At 38.7% G+C, this 18147-nt stretch overlaps 1 protein-coding gene across 4 annotated transcripts in view; it reads left to right on the forward strand.

The window, feature by feature from the left end:
- slc44a2 (solute carrier family 44 member 2) overlaps window positions 1–17848 on the forward strand; it is a 22087-nt gene extending 4239 nt beyond the window's left edge. Inside the window, exons 1-22 of one of the 4 annotated variants that reach the window (XM_044113627.1) lie at window positions 1170–1420; window positions 4969–5017; window positions 5133–5206; window positions 5860–5944; window positions 6749–6833; window positions 6922–7041; window positions 7151–7211; window positions 7308–7434; window positions 8282–8365; window positions 8617–8729; window positions 8814–8945; window positions 9017–9116; window positions 10333–10425; window positions 10522–10606; window positions 10741–11003; window positions 11211–11305; window positions 12261–12364; window positions 12448–12521; window positions 12627–12697; window positions 12798–12886; window positions 13694–13778; window positions 13970–15757. In XM_044113627.1, coding sequence (XP_043969562.1) covers window positions 1399–1420; window positions 4969–5017; window positions 5133–5206; window positions 5860–5944; window positions 6749–6833; window positions 6922–7041; window positions 7151–7211; window positions 7308–7434; window positions 8282–8365; window positions 8617–8729; window positions 8814–8945; window positions 9017–9116; window positions 10333–10425; window positions 10522–10606; window positions 10741–11003; window positions 11211–11305; window positions 12261–12364; window positions 12448–12521; window positions 12627–12697; window positions 12798–12886; window positions 13694–13778; window positions 13970–14457 — 2499 coding nt within the window. In that variant the 5' untranslated portion in view covers window positions 1170–1398 and the 3' untranslated portion in view covers window positions 14458–15757. Of the gene's footprint in view, window positions 1–1169; window positions 1421–4968; window positions 5018–5132; window positions 5207–5859; window positions 5945–6748; window positions 6834–6921; window positions 7042–7150; window positions 7212–7307; window positions 7435–8281; window positions 8366–8616; window positions 8730–8813; window positions 8946–9016; window positions 9117–10332; window positions 10426–10521; window positions 10607–10740; window positions 11004–11210; window positions 11306–12260; window positions 12365–12447; window positions 12522–12626; window positions 12698–12797; window positions 12887–13693; window positions 13779–13969; window positions 15758–16959 lie in introns of those variants that run through there. The other 3 variants (XM_044113629.1, XM_044113626.1, XM_044113628.1) reach the window with 3 other exon arrangements.
- Window positions 17849–18147: the final 299 nt, after the last annotated feature.

Here is an 18147-nt window from a genome sequence, read left to right on the forward strand (position 1 = left end):
ATAAATAACGGGATCATCACCAAAAATAGATTTCTCCCAGTGGAACATTCATAAAGCTGGTCAGCAAGCATAAGAGGGGTTTGACTGCTGTAATACAAAAAAAACCGATTTTTCTACTGATAATTGAAAAGAGTGTAATTAATATTCACTATGTTGATTTTTTTTTTTCATCAAAAAGTAAATGAAAACAAATCATTCATATGATATGTATCAAAGCTGATACTCTGCTGCATTCTTTCATTATCTTTTGAAATAGCTCTTTCTCATTTCCTTTCAGACTTCTTAGTTGAATAACAATACATTTCTATTGACATCTGGCAAGAGCTGTGCATAATTATACACTCAGCTTTTTGTGCTCTAAAAGGTATTTTATTACTGTTTGAGACTGAATTCTTTGTGCAGTTATTTTCAAAATATTGTGAACGGATGACGTTACAAAATGTGTATGTGGTTACATTAGTTTAACTGAAATTACTGAGGTTACCAATTGGAAACCTTGATTCAGATTCCAACATGATATAATCTTTTATTTAAAAAAAAAAAATCACTATTGCATTCAGGAAAAATAAGATATTTATTTTCTTTTGGAAATAATCGCCAAATAAGACTTCTAACTGGGAGCTAGCAGAGTTTTCACAGCAGAAATACACAAGAAGACATGTGCCGATTTGACTGTATCAAGCCATGGAGCAGATTAAATCAATAGTTAGTGTATTGTTTGTCAGTCACATGTCATGCACTCCACTGACTACGTAGGACGGCCTTTTCTCAGTTGTATTGTTCTCTGTGTAACAATAATGGTTTAGAACCAGAATTAGTGCTTCAGTAATGCAGAAAGAATTTTTTTTTTAGCCTGTTGGCTGCTATCAAAACATTGTGAGAAGCTGAATGATGCGATTTAAACTTACAACAGTAAGCTGGAGAGACTGAGAAATGAAGCTGTTTGTCTAGAACTGAAGCACCGCTGTGCTTCGGCAAAGCTCAGAAGTCATTTAGGCCATGTGTTTTGGAAAGAGAGGGTGTTTGGTGAAGAGTAACTCCTGTTATGTTAGCATCCCAAAATGTTGATTCAGCAAAATGAAAGTAAGAAACATACTGTCTTTCTTACAAAGTTCCACAAAGTTTATCTTTTGTTAGATGACCTCAAAATGGCACCATGCAGACAAGCCGCTGCTGCTGCAAATTTTCTTTATAACGTCAGAGTGACAAGCTTAAGGGAAGCGGAAAAAAAAAACAGTAAGGGCTTCAAAACAGTGAAAGAAGGAAGTAAAAAGTTCGGAGGCCGAAGAGCTCTAGAAGGAAGGAGACGAAGGAGACAGCTGCTGAACACCAGCTTGCTGTGGAGGATCGATAAAACTCTCGGTAGCTACGACAAACTGGGAGGGAAACCGCAACAAAATGACCATGTATGAAAAAACAGGTACTGTTTCCCCTTTGGATTCAATTCAACAAAATGCTGTAGGTTCTGCTTGAAACAAATGATTTCAACTGTGGCTTTTTGTTTCAAGCGGTTTTGATGGATTTTTTGTTCTGCGGTCACATTTTTGCTTTTGAGTAGTCCGATATTTCAGTTGTGTCTGCGACATTTTGGCAGGAAATGTTTGGGTATCCTGTGTATGTGCGATGTGTAAGCACTGTTTTGGCTGAAGGAAGGTCGTCATGGCTGATACCTAGTCTCTTGCCTCTTATTACTCATTTTCCACACCTTAACATGAGCTTAATGCAGCTTTGCTCTCATAAAGTGTGTGAGACAGAACGTGTAACATTTCAGAGGAACTTCACTAAATCTTGCTTGCAGCAGAATTTCTCCATCGAGCTGGTTTTCCTGTTACCAAGTGTTCAAACATGTGATTCTTGTAAGTCTTTTGACTCGTTTGTCTTACTGTGACGTATTTGTGGTCAGCGTGGGCCCGGCTGAAGTTTCTTTCCTCTGCCTCGTCTGAAGGGTTTCCATGGAGGCTGGCGATGCCCACAGGGAGCCCTCTGCCGTCCCTGGGGCGCCATTTTGTGGGTTGTGAGGAATGACAGTCAGGCAGAAAAAATCCTTTTGTTCTGCAGGAGTCTATGTCAGTGCTTGGCCTGACTCTTATCAACTAATCATGTCCTGTATGCACACTGACTGAGAATATGTTACATGCAACAATGTGAACTAGTAAAACACATTTCTGCAGCAAAAGGTGGAATAATTTTTTTATTTTTTTATTTCTGGTTTCCTTTGGGGTTTGATTTGCCACAATCTGCTGGGTGGCACAGGTTTGGTTCAGCCAGTACCAGTGTTGTTGGCGTGTGCCCGTTGCCTCTTCTAGTGGCGTGTTCTTTGGGTTTGTGGGGATTTTGGAGTGGGTGGTGCTTTGTTTGGCAGCTGCATCCTCTGCTTGGCTGTGGTTGGTTGGTGGGTGGGGAGTGGGAGTTTTCAATGTGCAGATGGAGCAGACTCTAAGGATGATGGGAGTCGCCTCGCTTGGTCTTGGCCTGTTTGGGTTTTGCCACGTTCTACTTCTTGAGCCCGTTTTTACGTGGGTGGAACGCTTTTTCTTTCTTAAATTTCTGCCTCCACTTTTTGAATTGACTTTTATAAATTTGTTGTTCTGACTGTCATTGTTGTTATTAGCAGGAACCAGTAGTGATCCACAGTAGACAATGTGTTGTTGGATCTCAAGGACATTGTCTTTGAGATCCAACAAAGACAAACTAAGCAGTTATATACTGCTTAGCTTGATGTTTTGTTTGAAATATAAAAATGATTAATGTTTTCAGTTCAGTTTGCATTGCTAATGAAACTGCTAGCAATATATGACCACTTTATGAAAAAAACAAACTTTTTAGCATTTTATTCATACATCCTTTTATTTTTCTTAATTTGCTTGTTGGTAACAGCTATAATAAGACAGGAAGTGCAGTGAAACACAGAAAGGATAGTTAAAAATACCTCTGTCTTCAGTATGTTGTGGTTGTGTGTCAAACTACAAGGGCTGCAAACATCTGACTTTAAATGATGATCTGCACCATGAAACAACATCAGCAGTGTAAGGAGTTTTTATTTATAAAGCTATGACCTCATACTTTCTGTACTTGTCAGTCCATTTCAAAGAAACTGTGTGTGTTGTATACTGACCACCCAGTGTGTTCTTCCAAATTATTATGCAAATTGGATTTAAGTGTCATACAGATTAAATATTTTGTTGTGCTATTAAATTTATAGATGGTATTGTGTGCCAGGGCTCTTTGAATCACTATAATTAATTTCAGAGAGCTGGGTTGATTAGTTTGTCTGGTGAGCTCATGGTGGAGGAGAAACTCATGGTCTGGTCACCATCCTCCTCTGACCTCTGACCTCAACCCTATTGAGAACTTTTGGAGTTTCCTCAAGCAGAAGATCTAAGAATGCAGTTCATATTAAAGCAGCAGCTCTGGGAAGTTATTCTGACTTCCTGCAAAGAAATTCAAACAGAAACTTTCCACAAACTCACAAGTTCAGTGGATGCTAGAATTGTGCTGTGATATCAAAGAAGGTTCCTATGTTAACATGTAACTCTGTCTGTTAAGATGTTTTTGATTGAAATAGCTTTTGATTTTAGTACATGTGATGCTGCACATTCAAAGAATGACCGTTTGCAGTTCTTTATAATCCATCAAATGTTTAGAAAATCTGCTGTGCATAATAATTTGGAACGGTGCATTTTCAGTTTTTTATTTTTGGAAAAAAATACTGTCCTCATGGGGAGCTTTGTTCAGTAAAAATCGATTTATACTGTAATAGTTCATGACTTGAAAATTATACTGGCCATCATTTGCATTGACCATTTAAGAAAATCTGAGAAAATATCACTTGCATAATAATTTGGAACACAGTACAGATGCTTTACATTGACTTTATGGTTTGTAATGCAGTCAAAATAAAAACAAAATACTGAAAAATACACTTCTCTAAATCTAAATATATGAGAAGATAAAATTGTTTATTTTTTCTGTCAAAAAGGAACATATTATTTATTTCAAGTCCAAAATTACATGTATTGACTTAAATGTTCACCTGCAGTAATATTTGATTAAAAGCCTTTCAGCAAGTTGGATATTTTCCTGCATATCCTACCTGCTCTAAAACAGGCCTGATGGGTATAGTCCATAAACAGTCAGCAGGTTTGAAACTGGGACCAGTCCAGAAGCTTTATGTAAACATGCTTTATCTTTTCCAAACCTGATCTTGAACTGGTGTTGCTGTTCACAGTGAAGCAAGTTTTCGATGGCCATGGACTGAGGAGATGCAAACCAAGAAAGAACTGCCAGCTTTAAAATCAGAGCCTTCAGGCTCACGCTGATATTTGCAGCTGCCCACATGGACAGGTTAATAGTTCTTCTGGATAAAAATATTTAGGGTCAAAAGAGACAAAAACTGAACTGCTTGACCACTCAGGAATGCCCAGATGTTTGAAGAGGTTAAAGTGAGGCTTTCATAATCATAAACACTATGCCCTTATTTTAAAAAGTAAACCCAAGTTCTTTGAGGATGTTGTAAACTACAATTATTATGATGGTAGGCCTAAACTAACTAACCACTACATTATTTTAACAATATCAGCAATGCAGATTTAAGTAAAACTATAGCACTTCTTTAAAAATACGTATTGTGATGATGTATTGATATTGTTTAAAAACCTTATTCTGCCATGCCGTATTACACACAATAGCTTTATAAAAGGCATTCTTTTAAATTTTGTGACTAATTTCAGTTATAAAATTTACCCCGATCAAGAACCTTTTGAGGGAGTTGACCTCCAGCCCAGAGTTGTGCTCAGCTTTGATGTGGAGTCTTACTCATTGTAAAGTGTGAGTGGTTATGTGGTAAAGTCAAGAGGGATCCCTGAACGTGCAATAGGTTTTAGTTCTGCCTACCGTGCTGCGTGTGTTGCATGTCAGAGTAAGGATACATTTAGAGCTAAGAAAGATTTCTCTCTGTCTTTCTTTCAGGGGAGTCCAGAAAGTTTGATCCCAATTTCAAAGGGCCGATCCAGAACAGGTGAAAGCATCTGCGTTACTCATTAATGTGTTTGTGTGTGTGTGTGTTCTCTTTTTTTGATTTATTGTAAGACCAAAATAGCAACATGATGAGTCTGATGCTTTTTTTTTTCCAGGGGTTGCACAGACATCCTCTGCTGTTTGCTCTTCATCCTCTTCCTGTTTGGTTACTTTGCTGTTGGTATCCTCGGTAAGAATCATCCCATATCACTCTACTCCTGTTTTGATTTTGTTCAAAACCCATACACAGACTGCAGAGCTATCTCAACCCTGCTGCTACTTGAACACTACTAAAGTAGTCAACGTAAAGCTTTCTTTTTCTCAGTTTCTTTTTAAAAGCTCAAGAAAACGTCAGTCAATTCTGTATATGGGTTTCCCACCCATATACAGAATATCTGTCTTTCGCCCAACTATGAGTCACTTCTGGCCTGCTCTGTTGTGTTTTTAGCTTCCACCTCAGTAAAACAGTCCTTGCTATGCTGCAATGTGTCAAGGGACACAGCTTGGACCGTTTAAGACAGATGGCTGCATATATGCCTTTTTTTTTGTTTTGTTTTCACCAAACATCTGCAACTTCTGCTTTCCTAAGATGCGTTTGTATGTTTTTCCTGATAATCTCACTGTTGAAATTCCTTCTTTTATCAAGGTGGTTGCTGATGATCAGTTAATCAATGCATTTGATTAGCAGAGCTGAACTGTTGCTTGCACCACACATTACTTCTGCATTTTATCTGGTTTTTGCTATAATATCTTATATATATTTTTTCTGTATCTGCTACTTTATTCTAAAACCTGCTAAGTTTATGTAAAACCTCCAAACTGAAGTATTTCATCCCTCTGCAGCCTGGTCTCAGGGTGACCCCAGGAAAGTGATTTATCCCACAGACAGCAAAGGGCAGTTCTGTGGGCAGGCCGGGACAGCACTGGAGTAAGTCACCTGAAATATTAAAGGTTGCTCATAATCTTGTGTAACTTCCACAAGAATTAGTTAAAGTTAAAATTTGCTTAGTTAATTTAACTAAGTAAATTAGTTAAATTAAAGAATTTTGATTTTGCAAAACTCAAATAATTGAGTTTTGCAAAACCATTCGTACTTTTTGAACTTTTCAACATTAACTCACGATGCAACAAAACATTTCAGTGTGTTTTTCCTGAGATTTTATTTTATAGACTAACACATAGTGCAGAACAACTGTACGTCGGAAGGAAAATTATTTGCAGTTTAATTTTCATAGTTTCACAAATTTTCATTTAGGGGTTTCAGAGTGAAGTAGGGTGAACTCAAATACATGCCACACTTTTTAGATGTATAGCTCTGGAAAAAAATCAAGAAACCATTTAAAAGGATCAGTTTCTCTGATTTTACTTTTTATAGGCATATGTTTGAGTAAAATTAACATTGTTCTTCTATGAAATACTGTCAACATGTCTCTGAAATTCTGAGCAAAAATTTAGTATTTAGTTGCAGAAAATGAGAAATGGTCAACATAACAAAAAAGATGCATTGTTTTCAGACCTCAAATAATGCAAAGAATACAAGTTCATATTCATTTAGACACAACAATACTAATATTTTAACTCAGGAAGAGTTCAGAAATCAATATTTGGTGGAATAACCAGGAGGTTTTCAATGGGACTCGCTGCAGTGGTCTCTTGCTTTTTTCCAGAGCTGCATTTCATGTTCCTTTCCACTTCATGATTATATGTGATCTGTGTCATTGTCACGTTACAGGAAGAAACCTTTTCTGTTTTACTTCAACATCCTGAAATGTGCCAGCCCCCTGGTGCTCCTGGAGTTCCAGTGTCCCACCCCTCAGGTCAGGAAGTGTGGCTACATCCGGTTGCTGCAGCTTCTTTACAGCACCGATCAGTGGTTCATGCCTGCCTGCTGTTTTCTGTTCCTAGATATGTGTGGAAAAGTGTCCTGACAGGCACTTGAATTTGGTGAAGGCTAAGCTAGGCAGCAACGAAGACCGTGAATACTACTCGAGATACTGCAAGGAGGGAACTGACTTCACCGCACTGGTACATTTTCAGATATTGAGGTTATTCACCTTAAAACGGGGTCGGACGTAAAGAGCTTTGTGTGCGATATGAGGGGATCTTTAACTAAAGCTCTCGTTGCATGATTCAGAGTCCTCCTGAGATCCTGAAGGATGCCCTGTGTCCTGCCATGCTGTTGCCCAGCAAAGCTTGTAAGTGACAAGCTTTCACTTCTTATGATGGTGTCTCTGTTACTTAGTTTCTGCTGCCAAGAGTTTCAGAAAGTGATAATGTTCCTGCCTCCACAGTCACACGGCGCTGCCTGCCTGCCCTGGGAAAGCTGAGTGGCGGGGTGGTGGTCGTCGGCAACGAAACCTCATTTTTCGATGACGATAACAACAGAGTCAACGCCACAGACCTGCTGGAGGCATCAAAGTGAGTCTACCTCCATATATATGGAGACACAACATAATGTTATAAAGCACATTATTTAGTTTTTGTTTTAACATTTATATCAGTATAGCAGTTTATGAAATGTGTATAGCTACTAGGTTCTGTAGCGATTCCTCGAATGATTCGAGTACCTTAATTATAAAAGAAATGTATCTCCCTCAAAGCTTCAAAAAGTTATATTTCATTATTTAGCACACCGTGTTCCGGTCGGACCATCATTTGTGTTGGGCCCTAATAGATATGCAAAGAAAGTTTGTTTTGGGAAACATTTTATTTGCTCTTACAGGATAATTGAAGTATCCATCCAACCATGCAAACCTTTGAGAATCTTTTTATGTTTACCAACCTACTGTGATTTACAAATCACTTTTCTACAGAAATCAGACAACTTTACTTGTTTCTTTACTAATCTGTGTTCTTTCTTTATTGTTTTAGCAGGTAAAGATCTTTAAAAAAATAAATAGTTTTGCAATTTTAATAAATGGGAAAAAATTGATCTGGGCCCCAAACACGTTCAGTTGGACATTTTTGGCAGCTGTAGCAAAATGTTCAACACTGCACTACAGAAATCAAAACCTTTTTAAAATTGCTGAGCAGTTTTCTCCGTCATTGTTGTTTGTTCACACATTGAACTCAGAAATATCGCTCTTAAGTGATATGAAAATTTGAAACTAAGCACATATGCTATTATTAATATAATTAATTTGCTTGATGAAGGAGTTTATTTTAATACCTTCATTCATTTTCTTGCCAAGTTGAATGACTTCATCTTGACTATTTAACCTGTGGAGTAAAAATAATCCATTCATCTGATGTTTTCTCTTGAAAGGAAGTCAAATGTTGTTTTGGAAGCTCGTCAGGTGGCCATGAGAATCTTTGAAGACTACACTCAGTCCTGGCACTGGATACTACTGTGAGTTTACTTACCTGTACTGTTCAAACAAAAGGATAAGTGTAGTATGTTAAAGCACTGAACAAGCTTTCAATTTTCTCAAGTGATTCAGTTCATACTGAACCGAGACGGACAGATTGTTTTAGTTCAGATTGGTGTAGGAAAAATCTTTGTGTGGTTTCTGAAAAGCATCAACCGATCACACTGACTTCTGATTGGTTGATGATAACGCAGTTAATGATGTAACTCATTAATCTGTTCTCGCTCTGCAGCGGTCTGGTGATCGCCATGATTATCAGCTTGATTTTCATCGTCCTGCTGCGATTCTTGGCCGCCGTCATGGTCTGGGTCATAATTTTCTTGGTCATTATTGTCATTGGATACGGTAAATCCTACTAGCTCTAAATGCTAAAATTAAAGGTTGTCTTTAAAGACAATTGATATAACTGACAAGCTTGATTGGTTTTAGGGATCTTCCACTGCTACATGGAGTACGCCGCCCTGAAGGGAGAACCGGGCGCAGACGTCACCATCCGTGACCTGGGCCTGCAGACAGACTTCTCTGTCTACCTGCAGATCCAACAGACATGGCTGGCCTTCAGTAAGACATTTTCACCGTGATGTATCTCTTTCAATTAACTGATCAGTCATCATTTTTAATCTGCTTCGCAGTGATCATCCTGGCGATTGTCGAGTTCATCATCATCCTGCTGCTCATCTTCCTCAGGAAAAGAATCCTGATCGCCATCGCTCTCATCAAAGAGGCCAGCAGGTCCGTGCATGTCAGATATGGTGCATTTTCATACAGATGTCTCACATGTGTTGCATCATCGTTTTGACTTAATTAAAGAAGCAATGCAGCTAGATTATGCAGTATGAAAGTTACATTTAGAGTTTTAATTCAATTCAACATATTTATGTACCATTGATTGTCCACAAGTTTAATCTTTAAGCACCTTAAAAGGAAAACTGACACATTTCATATCCAGTTATATGGAAATGAATAAGGAATCAATCAAGTTTATGTCAGAGCAAACTCAAAAGATTCACATCTGCTTACATAAAGTCCAATTCAATCCACATTATAACACAAAACAATCAAAGTGAGTTGATCATTTAATGCAATAAAATAATCAACTGACTTCGATTATTTATCTGTAAAAGCTATCTAAATATATAAGCTCATGTGATTGCATGGAGCTGTTGACTTTGCCGCATGCATGTAACAACAGTGGAAAGGGACTACTTCCTTTAAGCAGGAATCGGTCCTGCGGATAACTGAATGTAGTACGAAGCTCTATAGAAGAACTACAGCAAAACCTAAACTAATAGGCATGATCACGGTTGGAGGTTGAAAATATAGAACTGCGCTAGAATAAGTTTATTTTACATGGTAAAGAAAAATGCAGCTAATAGCAGAATTAAGAAAAGAGACATGGTTAAGCACAGAATGACTCAGCCAGGTGTACTTTCCAGTGGAGAGAAAGTACCACCGTTAATGGTAGAAACAGCTCTGTCACGGACACTGTCCAGGAGCAAGACGCACCTGACCACAGAGCGACTGACCCAGGATAACTTTCTATGGAAAAGACCAAAATAAAAGTGAGGGAATCCATGAAGTTAATTGCAGCAGCAACTTTGTCGGGTAATGCGTCAAGGAGTAAGACACGGCAAAACAAAGAATCAATAAGTTGTGAATACCTTCTTTGAAAACAATACTGTAATAATATAATAATTAAAATTAAAATTAGCAGGAGAGCAGATCAGTGTGAGAAAAAGTGGTCATTAAATCATCCTGCTGTCTAAGCTCACAGAGATGATGCGAATTAAATTATTGCTTAATTTACAAGCAATAATTTATCACATTTATATTTTGACTTTTATTAAGTCAAAATGTTTTTATTTTATAGCAATTTCTATGTAGCAATTATAGCAATTTCAGATATAGTAATGGCATGTTGCAGAATAACAAGCGTTTCTTTTGTCAGAGCTGTGGGCTATATTATGTCGGCGATGTTCTACCCGCTGCTGACCTTCGGCCTCCTGGCTCTGGTGATCGCCTACTGGGCCGTCACTGCAGTGTATCCTTTCATCAGCCTTCCAAGAAGCTCAATCCCTCATTTTGTCTCATGATGTTTTCAGTGATGACACTTTGTCACCTTGACGCCTCCAATCAGATTTCTGTCTACGTCGAATGAGCAGATCTACAAAGTGTACAACAAATCCGACTGCCCGTTCTCGATGGACACCTGCGATCCCAAGGTGATCCCAAAATGTCTCTTTTCAGTCAGGCTCATTTTTCAAATCCAGTAACTGTACTGACGCTGTAAACAGGTTGCCTTTTAGTTAGAAAGACAATCTCCGCATTGATCCGCCTCTTCTCCTTTTTCCCGCAGACATTTAACACCTCCAATGTTTCAGCCCAGTGCCCAGACGCAGAATGCCTGTTTACGTTTTACGGTGGAGAGACGCTGTACCACAAATATCTCATCCTGCTTCAGTTCTACAACGTCTTCCTCTTCTTCTGGTGTGCGAACTTTGTGACGGCGCTGGGCCAGGTGACGCTGTCGGGAGCTTTCGCTTCCTATTACTGGGCCTTCAAGAAGCCAGATGACATCCCTGCTTATCCCATCTTCTCCTCTCTGGGACGGGCTCTTAGGTTGTTGGAAACCATGTTTACTTTAACTATCATAATTAAAAACATTCTAGAACAAATGTGGCATTTTTTATTTATTCATTTATTTTTTAGTAAAAGCAGGTGAATCTGTCCCAAATGGAGCATATGTTGAGGTCTGCAGGTGGTGCCTCAGACCATGTGACATGGAAAATTGTGACTAATTCTCGTCTTTGGTCTCCTCCTGTGTAGATACCACACAGGCTCCCTGGCTTTTGGCTCCCTGATCCTGTCTTTGGTCCAGGTCATCAGGGTCCTCCTGGAGTATCTGGATCACAAGTTGAAAGGTTGGAAAATCGCTTCATTAAATCTTGTTTAATAGTGGCTATGGAGATTTGCTAGTCACAAGTAACCCCGGTTACCATAGTAACACATTAACCTAAGTCCTTCCACCGACTCTGACCAGCTTCCATGTGTCTACTAAAGCATTATGTTTCAGGTGATGTTCGCTGTCGGCTTTTTTTTCTCTCCGCACGTTGCGTTTCGAATGTAGGTCTAGAAGTTACGTCTTGGTTTGACCAGAGCGACTTCTTCCACATGTTTATCGTGTCCCTTTGTGGGTTGAGTCTAATCTTTACAGGATATCTTGATTTCAACTTTATTTTCACTTTTCTGTAGAGGTTAGATTTGTGGAGTGTATGAATAATAGTTGTCCTATCAACACATTCTCCCACCTGAGCTGTGAAGCTCTGCAGCACCTCTGGGCTGCTTCTTTGATTAATGCTCTTCTTATCTTCTTCGTGTAAACGCCTTGTCTTAGGAGGTGTATATATATATAGTACAGATAATGGCACAACTGTGTGTCCAAACTTTTGGTCTGTACTGTATATACATTTTATTTCTGTCCCTGAACTGACTGGTGTTTTCCTCCGTCTTCATGACGCCATCTGTTCTTTAGTTTCCACTTTGCAATTATTCACTAATTTGTGAATAATTTGTGTTGGTCTATCCCAATAAAATGCATTGATGGCTGTCATTGCAACATGACAAACTGTGAAGTTAGGGTTATTAATACTTATGGCAATATCTGCTTTTACTGTTTTTTTTGTTTGTTTTTTTGCTAGCAGGTCTAATCAGTCTCAGACCAACATATCTGTGTATCATTGTTCATATAGCTATGATTATGCACATCAATTACTTCCTCTCTCATCTCCATGCGGTGAAGAATAAACTGAAAATGTGCACACATAAACAAACTTGTTCATCCTAAAGTGTTGCACCATTTCCCCTCCTGTCCTCCAGGTGCTCAGAATAAGTTTGCTAAATTTCTGCTGAGCTGCATGAAGTGCTGCTTCTGGTGTCTGGAGAAATGTATCAAATTCCTGAACCGGAACGCCTACATCATGGTGAGCTGCTGCAACTGGATACTGCTGACTGATGGCTCTTCTTTCCAAGAAGTTTACTTCTCGTTATTTTGTTTTCCCTCTAGATTGCAATCTACGGAAGAAGTTTCTGCGCTTCAGCTCGAGATGCCTTCTTCCTTCTCATGAGAAACATTATCAGGTTTGTTTTTCATTCACTTACCTTCATATTACAGTAATTTCTTCCCCTGTATTGCAGCAACATGACAACGCTGTTAAACTCAACACTGTGTGCTCTCTAACGCAGGGTGGCGGTTTTAGATAAAGTGACTGACTTCCTGCTGTTTCTTGGGAAGCTCCTTATTGTTGGCATTGTGGGTAAGGGAGGTCTTTATTAATAGACGGAAACACTCTGGAGACATCCGCGTGTTTTTCCCACAGTTCAAATAAACTATTTTCGCTTTTTGTCTCTGCGCAGGGATTTTCTCTTTCTTCTTCTTCTCTGGAAGAATAAAAGCTGCAGAGGAGGCGGCTCCGTCTCTCAACTATTACTGGGTGCCAATACTGGTAAGAACAGTTGTGGGAAAAAAACTTAAAAATAAATTGTTAGCAATGTAATTAAGTAGTGTATTTAATAAATTTGAGAAAACTACTATATATTTAGTCATTTATCTTGTGATTCAAAAAGTTTTTGCTTTATTAAATCAACAGAGTACTTACTGGTACTCCTTGCATGTCTTATAGAATAAATTTGAGTAAAACATTTTTACCTTATTTATACTTTACATATTTACTGTATGTACTGACAGCAGAGGAACCAATAGCTGTAGTAGCAATAATTATGTTAAAAACAATAATTTCTTAATGCAGCTTTTTGCTTGAGATTTATTAAACCTTTTCTCCATGTGTGAGAGATGCAGCGATCAGGATGTTTCTGGCTGTGACAGTGTTATGCGAGGTCTGATCTACCAATTCCAATTCTGATCAATTCAGATGTTGTTTTCTTAATGGACTAGAAAACATAAAGATTAAATGACAATTAAATATCCGCATTTATACCTCACAGGACTAACATTTAACAAAACAAAAAAAAAATTAAACAAAGTACATGCAGAAAAATAGGTTCTTTGTCTTGATGGATCTGATGGATTGGAGAAAAACAAATAATTTTTAGATCCTAGGCAGACTGCATGGAGCTTTCCTAAAACTTCCAGTTTCAAATTAGACTATTGATATAAAAGATAAATTATTTTAAGATGTCTTTACGTATGTTTATCAGGGGGTCAATATGTGTGGAGTGCTTTGTTTAAGACGGACATAATCATGAATTTTCAGATATATATATTTTTTTACTTCCTGCTTTTCTCTTTGCAGACAGTAGTAGTGGGAGCCTATCTGATTGCCCATGGCTTCTTCAGCGTGTACGCCATGTGTGTGGACACACTCTTCCTGTGTTTCTGTAAGTCATTTCTCAAAGATAACCAAAGATCTTCTCCTCCTGCTTGTTTTGCCTTCTTGCTGCTCTGTTTCTCACTTCTCTCCTCTTTGTCTCCTGTTAATTTCACTTTCATACATTCCCTCTGCATTTTGCGTTTTCCCCATCCGTTTTCCATTAACCCATTCTGAATCGATACCACACACCGCCAAAAGGCGAAGACTTGGAAAGGAACGACGGTTCGTCCGAGAGACCTTACTTCATGAACCCGGAGCTGCACGAGATCCTCACCAAGTCCAGGAAGGTGGAGGACGAGTGTGACGGCGTCGAGGCGGCGGACGCTGCCAAACAAGTGGACGAGGTAAAAGTGGAGGAGGAAACGCCCCTCCAGCAGCAGGACGGGGAGGTCCAGCTGAAACGGCAGACTGTGCTGAAGGAGGAAAACGAGGAAAAGCAGCCTCTGGAGTCCAGTACTGAGGACGAGAAGAAAGAGAAGGCGGAGGAGGAACAAGACAGTCAGGCAGAGGACACTGAGAAAAAAGAAGAGCCAGCTGTGAAGGAAGCTGCAGCAAAGCAGGAAGTGAAAGCAGAGGTAAAGGCAGAGGAGCAGTCAGCTGCAGCTGGCGAAGCTGAGGAAGTGAAGAAAGTGGAAGAAAAAGAGCAACACAAAGATGATGATCCTCCACCTGCACCACAGGAGTAGATGCAGCAAAGCAAGGGAGGCTCGCTAGACCACATAAAGCAGAAAGAATAGAAGTTACGTCCCTCAGCTGTGTGATATGGACCTGTTAAATGTACAGCATTCAAGCTAAAGTGTACGGCTTTGCTGAGAGAGCTGATGTTCCACCTGGAGAAGGCCGGCCAGAGCGAAGGCCGAAGGAGGTCGAAAGCCCAGTGCATCTCTGTAGCTTGAAGAAAACACACACACACACACACACATTCCTTTGTTTGGGTTTTAGAACAGTGTTGGTTTTTCTATCGTGAAGGTCTGTAACACATAGTGCGTGCTGAACCCCGTGCCTGATTACTGTCAGTGTTTGTCGTCTCAATCCCATTTGCCGGATGCGCCACAGAACCGGAACCATGTTTACAGTCTGCGCAAACATCTCAATCAACGGTGAATCCCTTTCACAGTTTACAGAAATACCAGCTGATGCCAAAACCTTTCACATTATTTGATACGCTATGAACACTGGACTTTGTCTTTTTCTTTTTTTTTTCTGGATAGGAAAACTTGTATATATGCACTGGTGCGTGTTTATTATGTATCTTTTGGCTTCAGTCTTGTTGAGACTCTCACTATGATGGGATTCCATTTATTGTATCGCCGCCTACTTGCCTTGGTATTTTGGACTGGCGTTAAGTGCTGTGATTGTCCGGCCATGATGCAGAAATCATGACCTCTCAGACTCTCCGGACCCTGACCCAACCTCCCAGTTGTTTACAGACCCCTCTTCTTGCCTTGCTCTGTCCCTTCCCTGAATCTTTCCGTCTTTTAAGTGCTGCATGATATTAACATGGCCTTTTGAATGCTCGCAACTAACATCTTAGGTGTCTGAAAGCTTTTGTACTTCTTCTTCTTGTCTGTCATGCTGTGAAAGCTGTAAGCGGATATTTTTATCCCCCCACCTGAAATCACTGATGACATTCCATATTTATTGGGTGTAATTCCTGATCGCAAATACTCGTATTTAATAATTGTAGTTCTGTTATGGGTAAACATGTGAAGGAGGATTTGGGTTTAATGGTTGGAAACAGGTAAGTTTTGGGATCTGAGACAAAATGGTGAGTTTCTTCGTCTACAAATGAAATGACTGACAATTTTACAGAAGTCCATTTAATTGTTTAATTGTCATTTTTGATTTGTGACTCCCTCCAACAGAATACAAGGTGTATACATTCTGGACTTTGTGTGATTGTAATTTGTGAAAAAGTCTTTGAAATCCCTGAAGAAACATTTGAAAATGGAGCGACTAAATAAATTATTTGAATCTAAATATCCACTTCTTTTACCTGCTTACTTTGTCAGGTGTTTATGTATCAGGATTACCCTATAATCCTGGTATACAAGTAGGATTAGAAAATAATCTTGTCTTTAAAACCCAATAGTTTGGGCTTTAATTTTTAAAAAACACTACCAGGTGTCAAGTAGGATGGTGGCAGCGTCATCTTGAAGGTGGGTTTCACTGACATACTGACACTAAACATTTCTCAAAAAGGAGATTGTAATGAAAAGCTGGACTACTTCTTAATTCTTCAACTTCACCTCAAATCATCCCAAACACTAATCGCCTGGCTTTTGGGTGCATAGATGGGCGCTGACTATAAGCTTCTGAAAAGGAATTTCCAAAAAGGCGATGATTAAGACTTTGTGGAGTATTCTGAAAAGTTATGCCTGTATAAAAGGATTTTGCTATCCATTCTGCAAAATATTCAGCCAAAAGTTTAGAAAAGAAGGAAGATTTCACCAAATATTGGCTCATTGGTAATTTTGTATCTTTCTACCCAACATTTAGACCCTGCGTAAATTGGGGAAAAAAAATCACAATGAACTCCAACTTGCCCTCTCGATTCTCTTTTCTAAAATCTTCATTCAGCTCTTCATCAGGTGCACCTCACTGGTAGTGGATTAAACCCACTTTTGCTTGCTAAACTCCCTTCATTGTTCATTGCATAGATTCAATGAGATGTCAGAAGTATTCCTCAAAAAATCTGGTTTGTATTGACCTCATCACTTGTTGGCTAAACATCCATGATCACCTCTGTTCTACCACACCCCAAAGTTGCCATACTGGATTGGTATGTGGCGACTGTGGAGCCCTTGGAGCACAGGGACATCATGAAGCCAGTTTGAGATGATTTAAGCTTTGTGACACGATGCTTTATCGAGCTGGAAGTTTCCATCAGAAGATGGGTGGTCATAAAGTGAGGGACATAGTAACAACACTGAGGGGTGTAGGATTTACACTACAATGACAATGCTTTGGTCAGAGTCAATAAATGCCCTTTCTGTCCCATCTGGATCCTCAGAAAGTCATCTTCCCCGCTTTTAGATTGCCAAAATGCACTGAGTTAAAACAGTGGTTCACACATGACATTGTAAGCCCGAAATGAATAGGAATACATTAACTTCTAATCAAAACTGTAGGTTAAAATAAAATCTGTGTCAGAAAAACATTTTAACTTCTATTTCTGTTTGTCACAGTGGAAGACCTGGAACGCAATGATGGATCAGCCGAGAGGCCCTACTTTATGTCACAAAATCTCCTTGATGTCATGAAAAAGACCAATGACACACCCAAATCTGTTGACTAAATCCCTTTGTGTGTGTCTGTGAATGTGCAGATAAATTACTGTGCCATTTCATTTGATGTCTGTACAGTATTTTTGTGTCTAGGTATAAACGAGGAGAGTTTTTTTTTTTTTTCCGTTCAACATGTTGAAAACTTCATACTGTTGATGAGAAATTGCCAACACAGGCAACTTGAAGTACATAAGTTTGGGAATTACATTAGCTAATTTAAGTGCAACAGAATGCTGAAAGGTCTTGTTTTATAAATGATGTCATATGTTTTATTCTAACTTTTCTGTTAATTTTATTCTGACATTCAGATAGCATGGAAACCTTTACAAGTCAGACAGAGAAAACTTTAGATTTACAAACTTAACCAAATAAATTGCACTGTTTCAAATTAATTAACTCACCAAAGTGGTAGAAAAGCCATTGAGAGATTATCCATAGTTCAAGTGCTTTAAGCTTGATACTGCACCTTTTTTTTTTATACTGCTGTTTTTAATGTCTAACTGACTATGTAACATTTTTATTGTGATAATTTTGAGTTTAAGATTTTGATGATAAATGTTTGTGTTTTTATTGTAAGTTTTGGAAATGCAATAGAAAGCTCTCCAGTTTGTAAGATTTGCAAGATTGTTTATTCATAAGCAATTGTTAAGCTTATGGTTTTTTTTGTTTGCTTTTTATATATATATATATACATCAGAAAAAAAAATTAATTGTGTAACTATGCTTTTTTTTTTGTTGGGTGGAAAAGTGTATACAATTAGTACCTATTAAAATTCCTGAAACCTGAAAACATTAAGTTGTTTGGAGGCAAATCATTTACAAAGAGACAGCTCATTTTGTATTGGCTCCATTATTTTTTAATAATGGAAAAATAAAAGAGGAGCTACTTGAACATTTGTTATCACTATGTGCGTCAAAACTTATTCATCTTAACATTCCAACTGTACCAGAGCTTTTTTGTTTCATATTGGACAGTTGGTTGTATAAAGAACCATTTTCAACCAGCCCTGGACTCTGGGGACACCCATTCTTTAAACATTTGGCTGAATACAGGAAGGGTTTTAGAAGACACAACTAATGTCTTATTCC

This window comes from Gambusia affinis, linkage group LG04 (assembly GCF_019740435.1).
Source record: "Gambusia affinis linkage group LG04, SWU_Gaff_1.0, whole genome shotgun sequence".
In the NCBI taxonomy this organism is placed as follows: Eukaryota; Metazoa; Chordata; class Actinopteri; order Cyprinodontiformes; family Poeciliidae; genus Gambusia; species Gambusia affinis.